The sequence below is a fragment of the Mizuhopecten yessoensis genome, unplaced genomic scaffold, assembly GCF_002113885.1.
Source record: "Mizuhopecten yessoensis strain PY_sf001 unplaced genomic scaffold, ASM211388v2 scaffold433, whole genome shotgun sequence".
Lineage (NCBI taxonomy): Eukaryota > Metazoa > Mollusca > Bivalvia > Pectinida > Pectinidae > Mizuhopecten > Mizuhopecten yessoensis.
The window spans coordinates 109,741-133,368 of record NW_018403544.1 but is presented as its reverse complement, the minus strand read 5'-3'; the positions used below and the strand labels follow the sequence as shown (position 1 = coordinate 133,368).

The following is a 23,628-nucleotide window of genomic DNA, read 5'->3' as shown; positions in this document are numbered from 1 at the left end:
GGATACACATATATGTTTTTTACCCCAGGTGAGGTAGTAGATATACAGATATGTTTTGTACCCCAGGTGAGATAGTGAATATACGTATATGTTTTGTACCCCAGGTGAGGTAGTATATATACAGATATACAGATATGTTTTGTACCCCAGGTGAGGTAGTAGATATATACAGATATGTACCCCAGGTAAGGTAGTTAATATACATATATGTTTTGAACCCAAGGTGAGGTGGTAGATATATAGATATGTTTTTACCCTAGGTAAGGTAGTTGATATATACAGATATGTGCCCCAGGTGAGGTAGTTGATATACAGATGTTTTGTACCCCAGGTGAGGTGGTAGATATACAAATATGTTTTGTACCCCACGTGAGGTATTAGATATATATAGATATGTACCCCAGGTGAGGTAGTAGATATACAGATGTTTTGTACCCCAGGTGAGGTAGTAGATATACAGATATGTTTTGTACCCCAGGTGAGGTAGTAGATATACAGATGTTTTGTACCCCAGGTGAGGTAGTAGATATACAGATATGTTTTGTACCCCAGGTGAGGTAGTAGATATATATAGACATGTACCCCAGGTAAGGTAGTTAATATACAGATATGTTTTGTACCCCAGGTGAGGTAGCAGATTTACAGATATGTTTTGTACCCCAGGTGAGGTAGCAGATACATTATTATGTAAGTGATGACAAATGGCGCATATTAAAAACACACAGATATTATCTCGCAGCAATTCCCAAAGTCGACAAGAATCGCTTCCCGATCTCATCCTCATTACATAATGGCCCGAGACTAAACGATCAAGTTCACCTCAATATATCACTGTGTTCTGTCTCGAGCCAGTCTTCATTAGGATTCAGTTTATGAGGCCGGTAGAAAAAAAAAATTCCATGCATCAACCTGATTTAAAAGTACATGTAAACCTATTAAACCATATTTTTATACAGAAGTTGTGCGACCGTACCAAACTTTAAAAAAGAAACGCGGTCTGTGCTTGAGAACACTTGAATCGTATTAATAGGATGACAAAACAAAATTAATCCCTTTAGCTCGTGCAATTTCTTATGGAAGTGAATAAATGTCATGTACAAAAAAATCTGGATTTTTTCATGTTACTTACTTAATCTGAAAAGATTACTAGAAATATATCATCTCATTACAACACACACTAGGTATATCATCTCATTACACTGATAATTACGTATATCATCTCATTACACCGAGCACTAGGTATATCATCTCATTACACCGAACACTAGGTATATCATTTCATTATACCGAACACTAGGTATATCATCTCAATACACCGAACACTAGGTATAGCATTTCATTACACCGAACACTAGGTTTATCATCTCATTAAAACCGAACACTAGGTATATCATCTCATTACACCGAACACTAGGTATATCATTTCATTACACCGAACACTAGGTATATCATCTAACTACATCTAACACTAGGTATATCATCTCATTACAACGAACACTAGGTATATCATTCCATTACACCGAACACTAGGTATATCATTTCATTACACCGAACACTAGGTATATCATCTCACTACAACGAACACTAGAAATATTATCTCATTACACTAAACACTAGGTATATCATCTCACTACACCGAACATTAGATATATCATCTAACTACATCTAACACTAGGTATATCATCTCACTACATCTAACACTAGGTATATCATCTCACTACATCTAACACAAGGTATATCATCTCACTACATCTAACACAAGGTATATCATCTCACTACATCTAACACTAGGTATATCATCTCACTACATCTAACACAAGGTATATCATCTCACTACATCTAACACTAGGTATATCATCTCACTACATCTAACACAAGGTATATCATCTCACTACATCTAACACTAGGTATATCATCTCACTACATCTAACACAAGGTATATCATCTCACTACATCTAACACTAGGTATATCATCTCACTACATCTAACACAAGGTATATCATCTCACTACATCTAACACTAGGTATATCATCTCACTACATCTAACACAAGGTATATCATCTCACTACATCTAACACTAGGTATATCATCTCACTACATCTAACACAAGGTATATCATCTCACTACATCTAACACTAGGTATATCATCTCACTACATCTAACACAAGGTATATCATCTCACTACATCTAACACTAGGTATATCATCTCACTACATCTAACACAAGGTATATCATCTCACTACATCTAACACTAGGTATATCATCTCACTACATCTAACACAAGGTATATCATCTCACTACATCTAACACTAGGTATATCATCTCACTACATCTAACACAAGGTATATCATCTCACTACATCTAACACTAGGTATATCATCTCACTACATCTAACACAAGGTATATCATCTCACTACATCTAACACTAGGTATATCATCTCACTACATCTAACACAAGGTATATCATCTCACTACATCTAACACTAGGTATATCATCTCACTACATCTAACACAAGGTATATCATCTCACTACATCTAACACTAGGTATATCATCTCACTACATCTAACACAAGGTATATCATCTCACTACATCTAACACTAGGTATATCATCTCACTACATCTAACACAAGGTATATCATCTCACTACATCTAACACTAGGTATATCATCTCACTACATCTAACACAAGGTATATCATCTCACTACATCTAACACTAGGTATATCATCTCACTACATCTAACACAAGGTATATCATCTCACTACATCTAACACTAGGTATATCATCTCACTACATCTAACACAAGGTATATCATCTCACTACATCTAACACTAGGTATATCATCTCACTACATCTAACACAAGGTATATCATCTCACTACATCTAACACTAGGTATATCATCTCACTACATCTAACACAAGGTATATCATCTCACTACATCTAACACTAGGTATATCATCTCACTACATCTAACACAAGGTATATCATCTCACTACATCTAACACTAGGTATATCATCTCACTACATCTAACACAAGGTATATCATCTCACTACATCTAACACTAGGTATATCATCTCACTACATCTAACACAAGGTATATCATCTCACTACATCTAACACTAGGTATATCATCTCACTACATCTAACACAAGGTATATCATCTCACTACATCTAACACTAGGTATATCATCTCACTACATCTAACACAAGGTATATCATCTCACTACATCTAACACTAGGTATATCATCTCACTACATCTAACACAAGGTATATCATCTCACTACATCTAACACTAGGTATATCATCTCACTACATCTAACACAAGGTATATCATCTCACTACATCTAACACTAGGTATATCATCTCACTACATCTAACACAAGGTATATCATCTCACTACATCTAACACTAGGTATATCATCTCACTACATCTAACACAAGGTATATCATCTCACTACATCTAACACTAGGTATATCATCTCACTACATCTAACACAAGGTATATCATCTCACTACATCTAACACTAGGTATATCATCTCACTACATCTAACACAAGGTATATCATCTCACTACATCTAACACTAGGTATATCATCTCACTACATCTAACACAAGGTATATCATCTCACTACATCTAACACTAGGTATATCATCTCACTACATCTAACACAAGGTATATCATCTCACTACATCTAACACTAGGTATATCATCTCACTACATCTAACACAAGGTATATCATCTCACTACATCTAACACTAGGTATATCATCTCACTACATCTAACACAAGGTATATCATCTCACTACATCTAACACTAGGTATATCATCTCACTACATCTAACACAAGGTATATCATCTCACTACATCTAACACTAGGTATATCATCTCACTACATCTAACACAAGGTATATCATCTCACTACATCTAACACTAGGTATATCATCTCACTACATCTAACACAAGGTATATCATCTCACTACATCTAACACTAGGTATATCATCTCACTACATCTAACACAAGGTATATCATCTCACTACATCTAACACTAGGTATATCATCTCACTACATCTAACACAAGGTATATCATCTCACTACATCTAACACTAGGTATATCATCTCACTACATCTAACACTAGGTATATCATCTAACTACATCTAACACTAGGTATATCAGCTCACTACATCTAACACTAGGTATATCATCTGTCTACATCTAACGCAAGGTATATCATCTCACTACATCTAACACTAGGTAAATCATCTCACTAGATTTTACACAAGGTATATCATCTCACTACATCAAACACTAGGTATATCATCTGTCTACATCTAACGCAAGGGATATCATCTCACTACATCTAACACAAGGTATATCATCACACTACAACTAACACTAGGTACATGTATATCATCATCTCACTACATCTAACACAAGGTATGTCATCTCTCTACATCTAACACTAGGTATATCAGCTAACTACATCTAACACTAGGTATATAATCTCACTACATCTAACACTAGGCATATCATCTCACTACATCTAACACTATGTATATACTACATCTAACACTAGGTATATCATCTCCCTACATCTAACACTAGGTATATCATCTCACTACATCTAACACTATGTATATCATCTAACTACATCTAAGACAAGGTATATCATCTCACTACATCTAACACAAGGTATATCATCTCACTACATCTAACACTAGGTACATGTATATCATCTCACTACATCTAACACTAGGTATATCATCTCACTAGATTTTACACAAGGTATATCATCTCACTACATCCAACACTAGGTATATCATCTCATTACACCGAGCACTCGGTATATTATCTCATTACACTGAACATTATTTTGATTATCTCATTCCCTGTGTCTGCAATGTTTTGTAGTTCCGATTTTAAAAAATGGCAATACGTTATATTTGCAAAATTTAAGTTTAAACCTTTTAGAAAGAAGTAATCCGCTTCAGCAACGCAATATCTACTTACGGTACTCTAAGTACCCTTGGTTTATCTTCTCATATTCTGTCTTACTATTGATTTACGGGACATTTTCATTGTCATCGTCATATTTAAATACATCTATAAAACAATGTATAGCATTAAACTATATTGATAACACGACGAGGAAGTAAAACATCGTGTCGTTCGGACGCGCTCGTGCTTCCCTGATCATATATCCGTAATTCAGAGCCTTTGTAGAAAAACGATTCTAGAACAAGAGAGTGACTGTAGCCGACGACAAATATATAGTGCATCTTTAATGTTTATGCTTTTTCGACATAATTATATGTGCATTGCCCGTGTGGTACAGAGACACGCTTCTTGTTTTTCTCTCGATTAATCATGTTTCACTCGGGCTTGGCCCTGTTGAAACAATTTTAATATCAATTCCAACAACCACTGTAGGTTTCCTCACTACCGACTCATTGGATAAACCTGCTAGAAGTTGGTAAACATTTTTGGTTACCCCTGGACTTGATTTCATTGGTCAATCTCCTAATCATGTTTATCTAACTCTTGTTAATTAATTTTCGAATGTAAAAGACACTCGGTAAACCTCGTGTCTTTATGCTTGTTTTGGTTTGGTTTGTTTGTGTTTTACGGTCTATTAACAGCTATGGTCATTTAAGGACGAGCCAGGTTTTGGTGGTGGAGGAGAGCCGGAGTTCCCGGAGAAAAACCACCGACCTCCGACCAGCACCTGGCGACTGCCACACGTAGTGTTAGAACCCGCGACCGAGTGGTGGAGGGCTAGTGGTAGCAGAATGTCAGACGCCTTAACCACTTGGGCACCGAGGCCCCCTATATTATACAAGTTTATACAATTTAACTAACTCGAGTTAGACAAACATGATAACCAACCATCACTCGTTGGGGAACCTCTATTTCTCCGACAACAAGGGCTATAAATGCATATTATTTACCATGTATATCCTCTTACTACGTCACACTCTCCACCGTATATTACTGTACTATCCACCTTATATCACTCACTTTGACCCAAATATCACTTACTCTCCACTTTCTATCAATTACCCCCAACAATAAACCACATCATTTCCCCTTTTATCACCTACTTTCCGCCATACCCAGTTTACTACACATCTCTCCGCCATACATGTATTTGTTGCTTGCCACTAGTAGTTGGACTACTATTTCTCACCAGAAGTACTGTTATTTTACTTACAAATGACTTTTTACTATCTTCTCGATCAGGGTGAGTAGCTATCAAAGCTATCACAATCTTGATCGAATCTAAGAATGAGTTCGGCAGACCGAGCCGCCATTAACTTCCTTATCCGTGTTCCATCCCATTAAGTTAAACCACAGATGAAAAATAATGTACGGAATACGAAATCACGAAGAACCAGGGTGTGTTTTATTGATGTAGAAACACTTTCCTTCACAACGAAGAAGGGACACGGTACTCTGGTTGAAGAGAGTGTGGGGTTACTCTCGTATAGGAAAGTGTCAAAGTTAAATACAACACGTACAAAGAAACGTTCGGAGTCAATACCATGCATCACTTCGAGTAAATGCAATGCAATCATCTGGGTTAATACAATGCAATGCTCTCTGTAACAACACATTACCCGTTCTAATACTATGTTACGGTTCAAAATACAAAATAATACTATAAACATTGAAATACATGTACACATGTCATGTTACGTTGGATTTCAATCAAGGAAACTTTCTAACTTACATACAAAGTTTTCGTAATCTTTAAAATTTAATATAAAAATATCTTAATAGTTTATCATTTCACATGTTATTATTGTATGCAGATTTCTTCCTGTTATAATTAAATCAAATAAAAAGTATATATAGTTTTTTCAGGCATAGTGCGTGAGCGTTCTAGGGGAATGGTTCCCATTTGATATTATAGTTTCAAAAATGTATTTGCACATTTATAACTACAAAGTAGTTTGAAGGCAAAATAGTAAAACACAGTGAAATACATACATAGACATGTACATGTAGAAAAAGTCGCAAGGTGATAACTTATATTTCTAATATACATTAACATGAACAAAATTAACATAGCTTCAAATAGAAAATTTGATTTAAAGATTTTTAGCTGCAAAGTCCATAACTTATACTGTCAGCAAGCCCACTCTCCTCTGTTCTAGAGACTTTTTAATGAATAAGCCAAGAGTCCAGTATAAACTGCGAGTTGTTTGTAGATAATATTGAGGTCAAATAATTGGTATCTAAGGTCACATCATTGTGATTAGGAATGCATTTTTGGAAATATTCTTTTCTGGCAGATTCATTAAGGGAACAGTGAAAAAAGGAATGATATATGTAAAGCATATTCTCTCTCTCTCGATCGATCGGTATCCAATAGATATGATTCGTGTAAATTTATCTCTCCTGAGGAAGTGTTCTTCAGTTGATATGATTTGGGTAAATCTAATTCTATAGGAAATGTGTTCCGGTTCATGATTTGTGTAAATATAACTCACTTTAGATTTCTTCCCCAGTTGATATATATGACAAAGCAACTATCATGAAACTGTTTCCAAGACGATAAGTTTTGTGCAAATCAAACTATTGCGAGGAGATGTCCCCCAGTTGATAAGATTTGTGTAAATCTAACTCCCAAGAAAATGCACCCGATTGACATCACTCGTGCAAATATCTCTGGAGCAAATGCTCTCCTAAATGTTTTTGATCTCTGTTAATGTAACCATTCAAGAACTACTTTCAATGTCGACAAATCATTAATACTACTTAAGGGGGAAACAACAAATCTTCCGCATACATCATCATTAACAGTATGTCCAGGAAGTTACGTATCAGCGGTTAAAGTACTCATAGTTGTACAGCGTGTGGGGTGTACTTTCTACTGTCAATGGTACGGCGTGTGGTGCCTACTTTCTACTGTCAATGGTACAGCGTGTGGGGTCTACTTTCTACTGTCGATTGTACGGCGTGTGGTGTCTACTTTCTACTGTCAATGGTACAGCGTGTAGTGTCTACTTTCTACTGTCAATTGTACAGGGTGTAGTGTCTACTTTCTACTGTCAATGGTACAGCGTGTGGTGTCTACTTTCTACTGTCGATGGTACGGCGTGTGGGGTCTACTTTCTACTGTCAATTGTACAGCGTGTAGTGTCTACTTTCTACTGTCAATGATACGGCATGTGGTGTCTACTTTCTACTGTCAATGGTACAGCGTGTAGTTACTACTTTCTACTGTCAATTGCACAGCGTGTAGTGTCTACTTTCTACTGTCAATGGTACAGCGTTTGGTGTCTACTTTTTACTGTCAATTGTACAACGTGTGGGGTCTACTTTCTACTGTCTTTGGTACAGCGTGTGGTGTCTACTTTCTGCTGTCAATTGTACAGCGTGTTGGGTCTAATTTCTACTGTCAATGGTACATCGTGTGGTGTCTACTTTTTCTAATGTCAATTGTACAGCGTGTGGGGTCTACTTTCTACTGTCAATGGTTCAGCGTGTGATGTCTACTTTTTACTGTCAATTGTACAGCGTGTTGGGTCTACTTTCTACTGTCAATGGTACATCGTGTGGTGTCTACTTTTTCTAATGTCAATTGTACAGCGTGTGGCGTCTATTTTCTACTGTCAATGGTTCAGCGTGTGGTGTCTTCTTTCTACTGTCAATTGTCCAGCGTGTTGGGTCTACTTCCTACTGTCAATTGTACATCGTGTGGTGTCTATTTTTTCTAATGTCAATTTTACAGCGTGTGGGGTCTACTTTCTACTGTCAATTGTACAGCGTGTGGGGTCTATTTTCTACTGTCAATGGTTCGGCGTGTGGTGTCTACTTATACTGTCGATGGTTCGGCGTGTGGTGTCTACTTTCTACTGTCAATTGTACAGCGTGTGGTGGCTACTTTCTAATGTCAATGGTTCGGCGTGTGGTGTCTACTTTCTACTGTCAATGGTACAGCGTGTGGGGGCTACTTTCTACTGTCAATGGTTCAGCGTGTGGTGGCTCCTTTCTACTGTCAATGGTACGGCGTGTGGTGTCTTCTTTCTACTGTCAATGGTTCGGGATGGGGAGTCTACTTTCTCCTGTCAATGGTACAGCGTGTGGGGGCTACTTTCTACTGTCAATGGTACATCGTGTGGGGTCTACTTTCTACTGTCAGTTGTACAGCGTGTGGGGTCTATTTTCTACTGTAAATGGTTCGGCGTGTGGTGTCTATTTTCTTCTGTCAATTGTACAGCGTGTGGTTTCTACTTTCTACTGTCAATTGTACATCGTGTGGTGTCTACTTTTTCTAATGTCAATTGTACAGCGTGTGGTGTCTACTTTCTACTGTCAATGGTTCGGGATGTGGTGTCTACTTTCTACTGTCAATGGTACAGCGTGTGGTGTCTACTTTCTACTGTCAATGGTACAGCGTGTGGTGTCTACTTTCTACTGTCAATGGTACGGCGTGTGGTGCCTACTTTCTACTGTCGATGGTTCAGCGTGTGGGGTCTACTTTCTACTGCCAACTGCACAGCGTGTGGGGTCTACTTTCTACCGTCAGTGGTACAGCGTGTGGTGTCTACTTTCTACTGTCAATGGTACAGCTTGTGGTGTCTACTTTCTACTGTCAATGGTACAGCATGTGGGGTCTACTTTCTACTTACAATACGTGTTGATCAATATGTAGGCAAAACAGGATGTCTGAGAAATATAGTAAATTGCGATTCGTATGCCTTCAAATTCCATCAGAACCCTGAAAGGCTATGAAGTTATCGTCTGTCAGATATGTAAGATAAATTAAATTGCTTCCGATTGTGACGCACAGCAATAATTCACAACTATTCACAAGTTTTACTCCTGGGTCTTATATCGGTTCGACAAAAGTTTCCGGACTGTTCAACAGTTGAGTAATATTGATGTATCGAGGCCATATACGCTCTCTATTGAAGATAACACGAAGTTGTTTTTCAGTACCTGGTACTATATGGACGTACAGTGTAATGATAATATATCACGCATTAGTAAACCACACGCTGACAGCTAAAGATATTTTTCTGCATACTTTACCTATAGTGGAGCAAGAGAGTACAGCACTATGGGGTAGATGTATGTTGGGGAGTGTTGTATAGTATTTTTTGTATTTATATGCTTGCAGTTTCAATAATTATCTCGTAAATCATGAAGTATTTGGTTTATTTTCACTGGTTACCTATGTAGAAAACAGGTGTATCATATGGAGATAAATTTGAAACAAGAAACGAGCAAGATTGCATAATTTTGCCTCCTTTCTATGTCGTTTTAGTCTAGTTTTATTAGGGTGATCGTCCTATCAACAGCTAAGGTCGTTTAAGGACGTGACTCAGTGTACACATGTGTGTCGTGTATGCGTGCTAGAGGTAGGGTATGTTGGGGTATGTGTCTCCTGGTAGGAAGGAGAGAAAAACAATCTCAAATTTTGCGATTCCGGCAGCAGATCAATAGTTTATTAATGACCCCTTAACATTGTTCACAGAAGAATTTTTTTCCAGTGGGTCTCACATTAGTCGTTTGTAACGACATACAGTGGGGTAAACCAAGGCATGTGTCTTTCCTAGAACCCGAAGGGGTGTTTTATATCGGAAGTACCCTAGTATTAGTTATAACATACTACCGGGGCATCGTCACAAATTAAACAGTTTTCACAGCGAAAAGAGTTTGTTTTGTGTGCATAACATTTATAAATTTTGGAGGCATATATTTTATGTGTATACCATATGTATATATGCGAGGAAATTTATGTATGCAATATTAACGCGTATGAAAGATGTTGAGTACATTTAAGTACATAGAACGGTTTTTGCTTATTTTTTATTGGTATTAAATAGTAAAACACTATTCACTATACACATAAAACACGTACACATAAAACACGTACATATAAAAACACATACACATAAACACGTACACATGAAACACATACACATAAAACACGTACACATAAAAACACATACACATAAACACATACACATAAAACACGTACACATAAAAACACATACACATAAACACATACACATAAAACACGTACACATAAAAACACATACACAAAAACACATACACAAAAACACATACACATAAAACACGTACACATAAAAACACATACACATAAACACATACACATAAAACACGTACACATAAAAACACATACACATAAACACGTACACATAAAACACGTACATATAATACACCTACACATAAAACCCGTACACTTAAAACACGTACACATAAAAAAACGTACACATAAAACACGTACACATAAAACACGTACACATAAAACACGTGCACATAAAAACACATACACATAAAAACACATAAACATAAAACTTAAGGCATCTTTCCATTTTCGCTGTTATTGTCAATGTTTCGGGGTACTCAAGGCATCTTTCCAGTTTCGCTGTAATTGAACATGTTTCGGGGTACTTAAGGCATCTTTCCATTTTCGCTGTAATTGTACATGTTTCGCTGTTATTGAACATGTTTCGGGGTACTTAAGGCATCTTTCCAGTTTCGCTGTAATTGTACATGTTTCGGGGTACTTAAGGCATCTTTCCATTTTCGCTGTAATTGTACATGTTTCGCTGTAATTGTACATGTTTCGCTGTAATTGTACATGCTTCGCTGTAATTGTTCATGTTTTGGGGTACTTTAGACATCTTTTCCATTTTCGCTGTAATTGTACATGTTTCGCTGTAATTGTACATGTTTCGCTGTAACTGTACATGTTTCGGGGTACTTAAGGCATCTTTCCGTTTTGCTGTAATTGTACATGTTTCGGGGTACTTAAGGCATCTTTCCAGTTTCGCTGTAATTGTACATGTTTCGGGTTACTTAAGGCATCTTTCCATTTTTGCTATAAATGTACATGTTTCGCTTTAATTGTACATGTTTCGCTGTAATTGTATATGTTTCGCTGGAATTGAACATGTTTCGCTGTAATTGAACATGTTTCGGGGAACTTTAGACATCTTTCCAGTTTCGCTGTAATTGTACATGTTTCGCTGTAATTGTACATGTTTCGCTGTAATTGAACATGTTTCGGGGTACTTAAGACATCTTTCCAGTTTCGCTGTAATTGTACATGTTTCGCTGTAATTGTACATGTTTCGCTGTAATTGAACATGTTTCGGGGTACTTAAGGCATCTTTCCAGTTTCGCTGTAATTGTACATGTTTCGGGGTACTTAAGGCATCTTTCCAGTTTCGCTGTAATTGTACATGTTTCGCTGTAATTGTACATGTTTCGCTGTAATTGAACATGTTTCGGGGTACTTCAGGCATCTTTCCAGTTTCGCTGTAATTGTACATGTTTCGGGGTACTTAAGGCATCTTTCCTGTTTCGCTGTAATTGTACATGTTTCGGGGTACTTAAGGCATCTTTCCATTTTTGCTGTAATTGTACATGTTTCGCTGTAATTGTACATGTTTCGCTGTAATTGTACATGTTTCGCTGTAATTGAACATGTTTCGGGGTACTTCAGGCATCTTTCCAGTTTCGCTGTAATTGTACATGTTTCGGGGTACTTAAGGCATCTTTCCATTTTCGCTGTAATTGTACATGTTTCGCTGTATTTGTACGTGTTTCGCTGTAATTGTACATGTTTCGCTGTTATTGAACATGTTTCGGGGTACTTAAGGCATCTTTCCAGTTTCGCTGTAATTGAACATGTTTCGGGGTATTTAAGGCATCTTTCCATTTTCTCTGTAATTGAACATGTTTCGGGGTACTTAAGGCATCTTTCCATTTTCGCTGTAATTGTACATGTTTCGCTGTAATTGTACATGTTTCGCTGTTATTGAAAATGTTTCGGGGTACTTAAGGCATCTTTCCATTTTCGCTGTAATTGTACGTGTTTCGCTGTAATTGTACATGTTTCGGGGTACTTAAGGCATCTTTCCATTTTCGCTGTAATTGTACATGTTTCGCTGTAATTGTACATGTTTCGGGGTACTTAAGGCATCTTTCCATTTTCGCTGTTATTGTACATGTTTCGCTGTAATTGTACATGTTTCGCTGTAATTGTACATGTTTTGCTGTTATTGAAGATGTTTCGGAGTACTTAAGGCATCTTTCCATTTTCGCTGTAATTGTACATGTTTCGCTGTAATTGTACATGTTTCGGTGTAATTGTACATGTTTTGCTGTTATTGAAGATGTTTCGGGGTACTTAAGGCATCTTTCCATTTTCGCTGTAATTATACATGTTTAGCTGTAATGTACATGTTTCGCTGTAATTGTACATGTTTCGGGGTACTTAAGGCATCTTTCCATTTTCGCTGTTATTGTACATGTTTCGCTGTAATTGTACATGTTTCGTTGTAATTGTACATGTTTTGCTGTTATTGAAGATGTTTCGGGGTACTTAAGGCATCTTTCCATTTTCGCTGTAATTGTACATGTTTCGCTGTAATTGAACATGTTTCGGGGTACTTAAGGCATCTTTCCATTTTCGCTGTAATTGTACATGTTTCGCTGTAATTGTACATGTTTCGGGGTACTTAAGGCATCTTTCCATTTTCGCTGTAATTATACATGTTTCGCTGTAATGTACATGTTTCGCTGTAATTGTACATGTTTCGGGGTACTTTATGCATTTTTTTAAAAACACCTTGGTATTATTGATGAGTTCTTAATTGCCATATGTTGCAGTAACATAAATAGTTTGTTTGGCCTCTTGCGTCGACTAACTTCAATTTTAATTATGTCAATTCCCCCTTATTTTGTATTACTAGTAACTGTTTTACGAACCAAGGTGGTAACTGTGCTGATTGATCGAGAATGACCATACCCTTGTTTACATGAAATACGGGGTAATACTGTATTATCTGTTGTTACCAGTGTTGTCACACATACTTTACACTTATTTACCGTGCGGCAACTCTCCCTTGATTTATCATTGTTGAAGTCGTCACATGAATAGTGAAAAAATACCACCTTTAAGCCGTTACACGGAAGCAAAAGAAATCATTTAATGAATTCCTCAACATATGGGGGTACAACAAAGACAATAAAGATACAATGTTTGAATCGCAAGGACTCGGCCTCATAATGGTGTGCTGTTAATACAGAGAATTGTTTTGGAATGCACGCTCATACTTTAAAAAAAAACAAAATATTTCCTACTTCAAAACAAATCATAAATATGTTTACATCCTACTTACCTTCGTTATGACTCCACAGTCACGTGTCGTTTTTATGTTGACTGAAATACTGGTGTTTGTATTGATGTACATTTAAGTATTAACACGTTAAACGTGTTTGCTTCGTCAAAAGGTTGCCACAAAACCAGAGCTTACGAAAATGGTATAAGATACAATCTTGTATTATATTCATACAGATAATATTTCTTCTTCAAACATGATTTCAAACGCCGCTTATTAATGAGTCCAATCCCCCAAGTTTGTGAATCAAATATGATTATACATTGTAAATGTTTTGATGGAAGAATGCGAACACAGACGCGGATCTGATAGGTTTCAAGATAAACCCGGACATAAAAAGTCATTTTTTTCTTCTTATTTACTATGATGTACATTGCAACTATGTTGATATCAGCCTAGTCATCATTGACATGCCCGGGTGAACACCCGGGAGCACCACACCGTGACAGATATCACAAGGTGTGAGCCATACCAACCAAGTACCCCTTATACGAATACATAGAGCGGTAAAGACGGGATCTGGATAGTATCTCGATATTAATTCAGTTGTGCTTTGTCCAGAACTTATATCGAAACGATGGGTAAGTTTTCATTTTATGATAGATTATAATGTAATATACATTAAGTTATACATATATGTGATTCAACTTGCATTACAATGTGATATTAATTGAGTGTTATTTTATTTATTTCAAAACAATATACATTACGTGTTTTGATTTGTTTTACAATACAATATACATCAAGTGCTCATTCAATATGTATTTTATTAAAACATGAACTAGATGTTGTTCAACTTTCATTGCAATGAGAATATATATTAATTATTACCGTATCTTTTCAAAACATTATGCATTAAACGTGGTTTTAGGTTATATTAAATTGTAATAGTGTTTACTTAAAATTAGGAGTTATTTGTATAATAATTCCATATACATTTCAGTTTGTGGTGCAACGTAATAATCAATATATTACTCATTATTGTAATTAGTATTAAAAAGCAATATAACTTTAATGCCATTTAATGTGAATTCCAATGAACTTTTGAGTTTAAAATATTATGTAGAATACCGCTTACAGAATTGACAATGTCGTTAATGCGTGTTTGCGATCAGAATTATCTCAATATATAACGGTACATATTGACAAGTATACCATGATTACAGGGTTGCTTACATACAACCAGCGTTTGATCGACTTTTTCCAGTATGGTCATATCCGTTTCAGTTCTATCCTGGAACTTAACATGAATATTACTATTGCTGTTTTATATTTACTTTTGGGTATACTAGTTGATAACACATGACAAACATCGAACATTGTATGTACTTTTGTTCATAGTGCTCATTTATTGTCGAACTACTGTGTACTACTTTATGTGTAATGCATTTTGTTTATGTGCAACAATACTTGTATGCACCGTAGATATAAGCCTCATATATATATGGTGATATCTGAAATATTTTAAATTTGTTGACTGGAAAATCAAAGCACGTGTACGTGTTGATTCTTTGTGATGACAAATAAGTGAAGCTCTTTTGTTCGGAATTATATACAGTATATGTATAGTACTGTTTAATAACATAGAAGGTACTGTACAATCTCTGTTTCTTATTTTATCGTCCCATATTTATTTTAAGATATTAATTATGTTCCACACACTTTATACTGGTACATAATGTTTTGAATTTATGGTCTTGCATGTTGCTTCCTTAGCTATAAAAAAGTGCATGAGCTATGATATAACGAAACTAAATGGACAAAGGATATTACTATAACGCATAGCGTATGACCGTGAAAAAAACTATTATGAAAGAGGAGGATGAAGCGGAATGCGTTTCCCGAATTGTGTTTTAGGTTAGAGTTGTCCGCACTTTCCCTATAACTTCTCAGCTTATATATAGGAGGAGTTTTATTTAAAGTCAATAACAGCAGAGCAAACAAATCAATTTGTCAGTTTTCTGAGGCAATCCGTCTCTTTCAAAAAACAAAAGCTCTGAACCATTATAATAAGCAAAAAATACAAGAGATGCATTAATCACAGATCGCTTTTTAAATATAGCACTATTGTTTATACATAGCCATTCGACCGGCTGCTAACCTTACCATTCTTAAAGTTGCAGAATTAATTATCGGATACAAAATTTAGCCAGAAGTTGCGATGGTATTGAACAGACTTGTATAATATTGTTGGCTCTGTCGCTTTCACTTTATTGCTTATATAAAAGAAGTATTATACATATTTTAACGTTGTAGCGCTTTCCTCAATTCAACAACAGAACATGAGGAATGTATTGCTATTCGTTCGCTAAGACGGAGTCTGTGTCGTCTACGATATGTGCTGGGAAGGTTATCAATATTTGTTGACGTTTGATGAGCGAAGTTTTTATAACGTCGATTAATAAACAGAGATACCAACTCTATGCAAATTACAGACATGGTTTTATTGAGTGAGCTTAAATATTTTACCTTTTTTAGAAAACAAAGTGAACAAGATCATCAGAGGCATTTGCTTTTACCAGTACATACTTAAAAGGATACTATCATGACAATAAAAGTAACCTTCTATTTGGTTTAAGGTGTGAGTTGACAGCTACAATTATTATACAATGTTGAAGTACTCGTACTTGTCAGTCTTTCCATTTTAACCACTAGAATCCATAGCCTTTATATACGGACCATCGGTGCGTGGGTATTTTATAATCGCATGAAATATAAATGTTAAATATGTGCTTTGTAAAGACCATTCATTTAAAATAATTTACCTTTCAATCGAAATGTTTCTATGGAAATATTTCCCGACATTAGTAACGACAATAAATAATCCAATATATATATTGGATGTAATTATAAATATAATTATATACACATCATTTGTTAAATTTCAGCTTTCACATCAACAAACATATTAAATACCTAAATTAATATAAGTTTGGTGCAATATTTCTCGAAATGTGCACCAGGCGACCTTCACGCTGAGGTTCCTTATGTGGACATTTATATGAATGTCTCCTTTAGCTTCAATTTGTCTACACTACTTTGCCATAAACCATCCTAGGACTCGTAACAAGTCAACCATAATGGACTGTGTGAGAATCAGTTACCGTGTAATCAGGGGTGAGCTATTCATTACCTGCATTCTCGGCCAGAACACTATGTAGGTAGCGGTTTTAATAACATAGCTCTTTTAACATCTTCGGTGATTTCTTTGACAGTTTAAAGATGAAGGACGTTTTTGTGTCTGCGTTTCTGTATTTTACTCTGTTAAGATAATGTGTATATTGGGGGGTTGGGCGGGATTTTGGGGATCAAACCTAGCCGCCGTTTATATTAATGCTTAATGATATTGCTATAAATCAACAACATCATTTCCCCTGATTATTTGTGATTCATTGTTTTAGAGATTAAATAGATAAAGTGTATATTTTTCTTTTCTAATTGGATCGATGCTATTATTTCTTTTTGATTCATATATACATTATATTCATACAATGGCTCAATAATGTGTTCATTAAAGATATCTTAAGGAATTTCATCAATTCAGAAATACAGAAAAAATCATAAATGTAAGCTTGTGAAAGTTATCTACATCTTGGATGAATCTTGAAATTTACAAATAATATATCAATGTTTTTTGGGTTTTTTTCTCTCTCGAAAATTATGAAAAACGCAACGTTATCTATTAGCATGAAATAAATGTATCATGCGGCGACCAGAAGGCCATTATTGGTACATTGTACTTAGTATATCACATTAATTACTCGTTAAACATTACCATTGTTAGACCCAACCTCTGCAAATCATCCTTATTTGTGGGAAGTTTTAATTATACGTAAATCAACAGATAAGACATGATTACACAACAGGTCTGACGAGTCTATTATATTAGTTTTTTTACCTGCAATGTAAAGATGAAGAATTTGAATCAGATACATGTTAATTTGTATCAGAAAAAACACACAGACTAGGTATAATCTTTTTTGTTTTGCTCTTCATTCATAGTAAATAGAAAAAGTTAAAGTTAAATGTTATTTGACAGAGAAATTTTTAATTGTTAATCTTACTTTATCAATTTTTTAAAAATTATTTCAATAACAGATCCTTCTGCAGAAAATGTTTCTTATTTTCATGCATTCGAACAAATCTTACTCATAGTCAATCAATTCATTTTCTTTGTACGAACGAGTTTAGCAATAACCCAACCCATGGCCCAATGCTTCATGAGAATTTCGACTTTCGTTTATATCTTTGAAGACCAGTTATTAAGAAGATCCTTATAGACGTACGATTTCACACGGGGTCGAGAACGTCATCCCCATATGGATACATTATTACATACAAGGTCGTTAACGTTAATCATATGAATATGTTTCAATACTGAGTTTGAGGCAGATACATGTACATTGTATCTGTTTTTATGTGATACATAACTTTGTTACTTCTTTTGATGTTTAATATAACAATTGTCATTTAAGAACCGTAAAACGCTTTACATGTATGTGATGGGAAACATTTTGGGATTTATGGAAATTAATAATTAGACAATTGATATCAATTGCCGGTAAACAGCATTAATAGACATTCCTTGACATTACATTTACCTGTGTTCACATAAAAATGTTGGTAAATATGTATAAATATCAGAAGACATTAAATCTGTATAATAGATACAGAATCACAAAACTAGTGTTAAACTTTCTGCTGAAACATATAAAGAAAAAAGTTACTGTTGAAGTTTTATTTTTTGACAGAATGATAGCGTAGTCGGTAAAATAAAAAGATAAGGAGGACAAGCCATGTGAAGCAAACATTTGCAAATATTTATTTTTGAACTATTCTAACCATATAACTGGCTTTGTATGTCTGTCATGTTATCGGTTCTTTAATCATTTAATGTTGTAGACAATAATTTGCTGGTCCGTATTTAACATTTATACATATGAAATTGATGTCCAGCAAACCTTATAAACCAGGATTGTACCTTTTCCGTATCAAGTTGTTTCTATACCGTACGAGGCGATATCACTAAATCGACCAATTACTTAAATAAGCGCATTAAATACGCTCTGATTCGATGGTTTTTCCCGTTTTAAGTTACATTTCTTATTAATATAATTCTTTATTTGTTTCACTGGGATTACGAACAGCCCAAGGGCTACTAGTTGTTTTCCTCACATATAACAAACAAGTGAACGGTACAACATTTACATTATTAACATACAGTACAAAATACAGGAAATGCATGAACATTTACACTGGTCATTGGCACCACTTCATGACACATACACACCCACACACATACACACCCACACACATACACACCCGCACACAACACACAAACACACACACACATACAATCAGACAAATACACGGAGAACAATAAGAAGGAAGAAAGACAGAGACAGACAGAGATAGGGAAAGAGGGACAGAGAGAGGATGAGAGGGAAAGACAGACAGACAGGCAGATAGAGAAAGCGAGGAAAAGAGGGGAGGGGGAATAGACAGGCAGACAGACAGACAGACATAGAGTCTACTTGAATCTATTACTTCCCTCGATAAATTTAAAGACAGACTGAAAAATGAGGGTATTGGTCTGTTGGTCAAGAGAGTTTGAGCCGTTAATAAGTAATGTACAGAGCTGATCAGGTATTCAATTAGACACAGTGTCTGGATTTACGTTTGGTGATATAATTCTAGATACAGGTTGTACACAATGTAATAGGGTATGTCTGACATTCTGGTATTTTGGACAGTAAAGAAAGAAATGCTTTTTGTCTTCAATCAAATTTAAACAGTTATCACAGTACTTATTGGGTGTTAGCTTGTATGAAAATCTGTGTTTGTTAAGAGCACTTAGTCCCATTCTTATACGTGCATGATTTATTTTGTGTTTGCCATGGCTATATGAAAAGATGGGATTTCGTTTAGTATCTGAAGATTTAAGAGAATTTCGAAATAGCTGTAAGCTTCCGGATGTTTTAATTTGTTCTGGTAGGTTATTCCAATCTCTGATTGTCTTAGGAAAAAAGGACTGATAGAAAAATGATGGGAAGGATTGTGTTTATATTTCTAAAATTATAGTTGTTAGTTCGGTGGCTTTGAAGTGGACATACGTGATGAAGGTATGAAGGACAGAGATTGTGTTTTATTTTGTACAATAGGGTAAGACGATGATGTCTTCTGCGGTCTTTAAGGGTTTCCCATCCCAATTCAGATAATAATTTAGAATATTTAGTTGCTTTGTACACAACGGTACATATAAAATGCAGCTCTACGCTGAACACTTTCTAAAAGATGAGATTCTGCCTGCGTGCAACTATCAAATAAAATATCACCATATTCTAATGTTGATCGAATGTTGTATAGCTTCCATACACGAACGAGGAATAATATAACATAAAGTAAGGAAAATATTTAGAATTTTGTTTGCTTTTGTAACTAGATCAGAGATATGAGATGTCCATGTTAAGTTTTCACAAAGTTTTAAACCAAGGTGCTTGTGTGTAGAAACTCGCTTTATAGCTATATATTATGTAATTTAATAGTAGGCGTTATTATGTTTGGTTTCTCAGAAAAAAAATGCAAGCTCTATTTTGTTTGGATTATAAGTAACTAGCCATTTGTTTGCCCATAAAGATAATTTTTGTAAGTCATTGTTAAGCATTGTTACAGAGGTTTCGTTTAAAAGTTCTTTCGAGAGAGATGTGTCATCAGCAAAGAGGCTTATATCACATTGTAAGTTATGGTAAATATCTTTTATGTAAATCAGAAAGAAAATAGAACCTAAAATAGATCCCTGTGGAACCCCAGCATTTGTATACATAGAACTGGAGGCTTTTCCATTAAAAAAGACGAACTGCTGTCTCTGATTTAAGTAACTTGAGATCCAGTTAAGTAGAACTCCATCTATACCTATACTTTGGAGCTTATACAGTAACCCATAGTGCCACACCTTGTCAAAAGCCTTTGATACATCTAAAAAAAAAACGAACAAACGTCTTTCCAATTATCCAGTGACTGCGAAATTTTATGTTCTATTTTAACATGCTGATTATAGAAAAATCATTTATTTTAAAACCAGATTTTTTTTACAAAAGTCATATATATGTTTATACACTATTTTTTCAAGACATTTTGATGTATTAGACAGCAGAGATATTGGTCTGTAGTTGTTAACTTGCTTTTTACAGCCTTTTTTGTATACAGGACAAACCTGGGATTTTTGTTCAAGAAGTAGGGAAGACACCACTTTGGAGGGATTTATTTAATATAGAGCCCATAATTTACTAAGAGGTTTAGCACAATATTTAAGAATGTAATTACTCAATCCATCAGGATCTGTTGATTTTTTAATATTAGCAGACTGAAATAATGTCTGTACCTCGTCGGGAGTTGACTGTATATGGTCAAGAGTATTGTTTGTTGTATTTATTGGTTGCAAAATTGGTTTAGGCATATTGTCAGGTATGGTGCATTGTTCAGAAAAATATTTGTTAAAAAGCTTCTGACTTTAACCTATCATCAGAAATTAGTTCGTTACCCACTACAAGTGGGGGTATAACTGTATCAGATTTCTTTCCCATTAGAGCTTTAGATATCGACCAAAATTGCTTGTTGTTAGAATTGCTGGTTCTGAGTTCGTTAAAATATATTCGTTGTAACGTTTAATTGCATTTTTCTTAGCATGGTTTGCCTCCCTACGTGTGAGAAAAAAAACTTAATCTGTCAATATCACTTTTGGTTCTTTTGAAACGCTGAAAAGCCCTTTTTTCTGCGTCTAAAAAACTGTCTTACTTCATTTGTCATCCACGGCTTATCACGGGGTCGGATAGTGACTATTTTATTTGGTATGAAACTTCTACATGTATTTATTATGAAATAGGTGGCATTATCAACTACGTCATCTAGGTCGTCAAAGACATTTAGAACAATATCTAACTGGGCATTTTCGAGGGTATTATTTAGGTTTAGAATGCCTGTTGACTTAGTCCCATATTCTCTTTGATATGATTGTGGTTTATGGATTTTGAAATTTAATTTAACGAAAATTGTATTGTGATCTAGATTGGACAAGGGGTCAAGGACACCACTGTCAGTGACAAGGTTGAGATTATCAGTAAAAATAAGGTCCAATATGTTTGAAGTATTTTCAGTATAACGTGTGGGCTCCGTAATGAGTTGGTACAAATTGTTTTGAAGCGATATATTGTATAACCTTAAACCTAGTTCACTATTTACGTGTGAGCCATTCCATTCTTTACATCGATCATTGAAGTCGCCTAATAAGATAAAAGTGTCTGGAAGTTCGTGCCGCATATTGTCAAGATTTTCAGTAAAGTAATTGAGGAAAGAATTTCTAGTTTCTGAAGTTTGATTTGGTGGCCTGTATATTGTGCCGATAAATAGTTTATGACAATGCTGGGTAGCTCTAAATATATGCTTTCAACTTCATTTGATTCAAGGTCAAATCTACGTCTACACGAGATGGAATCACGTATATAAATAGCAACACCTCCCTACTTCTGCGCTACTTGAGGATGTATGCTTGTGAATATGGATATAAGGATTAATTAATGAATTCCAAGTACCGATTGAACAGCGATATTGGCTAACATCAATCATTAGGGTTGGAAAACAGAGAGAGAAAAAGAAACAAGGGAGAGGGAATGGAGGGAAAAAATAAAATGAAAATGGAGAGAGTTGTTCTACAGGACTCAAAAATTGTATACTCAGAAGTACAATTTATACAATTTAAAATATATGACAATGTCTACCACCATTATATTGAATCAATTTGTTACATTATGCGCTGAAAGTGAGATAAGACACATCGAGGATTAGACATCGCTATAATTACGATCGAGGTGGATACTGAAAGAAATGTGAACCAAGATGTTACTCTAAAGTGTCATATTATGCTTTGAATAAACGTATAAAAGTATCACTACCAGGAGATACAAGAAAGCGGTTTACGGTACACCAAAAACAAAATGGAGAACTAAGATCACGTAAGGGAACCATTGAGGTAAACAAATAAAAAATGGTAAACACACAGAATCAACATGAAAACATTTACAACTTAATAAGTATGTGACACATGATACATATCCGAACGACTATGGTAAGCATTTAAGAAAGGGAGTATCATGAGACTATAAACACCATGGTAAATACATATGTGGCATGTAGTGCTAGCAGAGTATAAAAATAACTTTAATGGGGTTTTTGGGGGGTTATATTAAAAATTGTGCAGTATGCTCATATGCAACGCTCCTCAATACCATGTTACGTGGCATTCTATTGAGCAAAATGTCAAAGATCAAGTCAACACTATGGCAAATATATATTTGATGGCTGAAGATAGAGGGGCCGTAGAAAATTTGTCCCGTGAAAATGTATATATATATATTTATATTACAGTAAACTAGAAAAAAAGTAAACTCTAGTGGTGAAAACAT

At 35.3% G+C, this 23,628-nt stretch overlaps 1 protein-coding gene across 1 annotated transcript in view; it reads left to right on the top strand.

Annotated features, from left to right (window-relative positions):
• Positions 1 to 14,601: 14,601 nt before the first annotated feature.
• LOC110449261 (glycoprotein 3-alpha-L-fucosyltransferase A-like) overlaps positions 14,602 to 23,628 on the top strand; it is a 29,808-nt gene continuing 20,781 nt past the window's right edge. Inside the window, exon 1 of the mRNA XM_021496014.1 lies at positions 14,602 to 14,751. Within this exon, the coding sequence (XP_021351689.1) occupies positions 14,748 to 14,751 (4 nt within the window). The 5' untranslated portion in view covers positions 14,602 to 14,747. The remainder of the gene's footprint in view (positions 14,752 to 23,628) is intronic.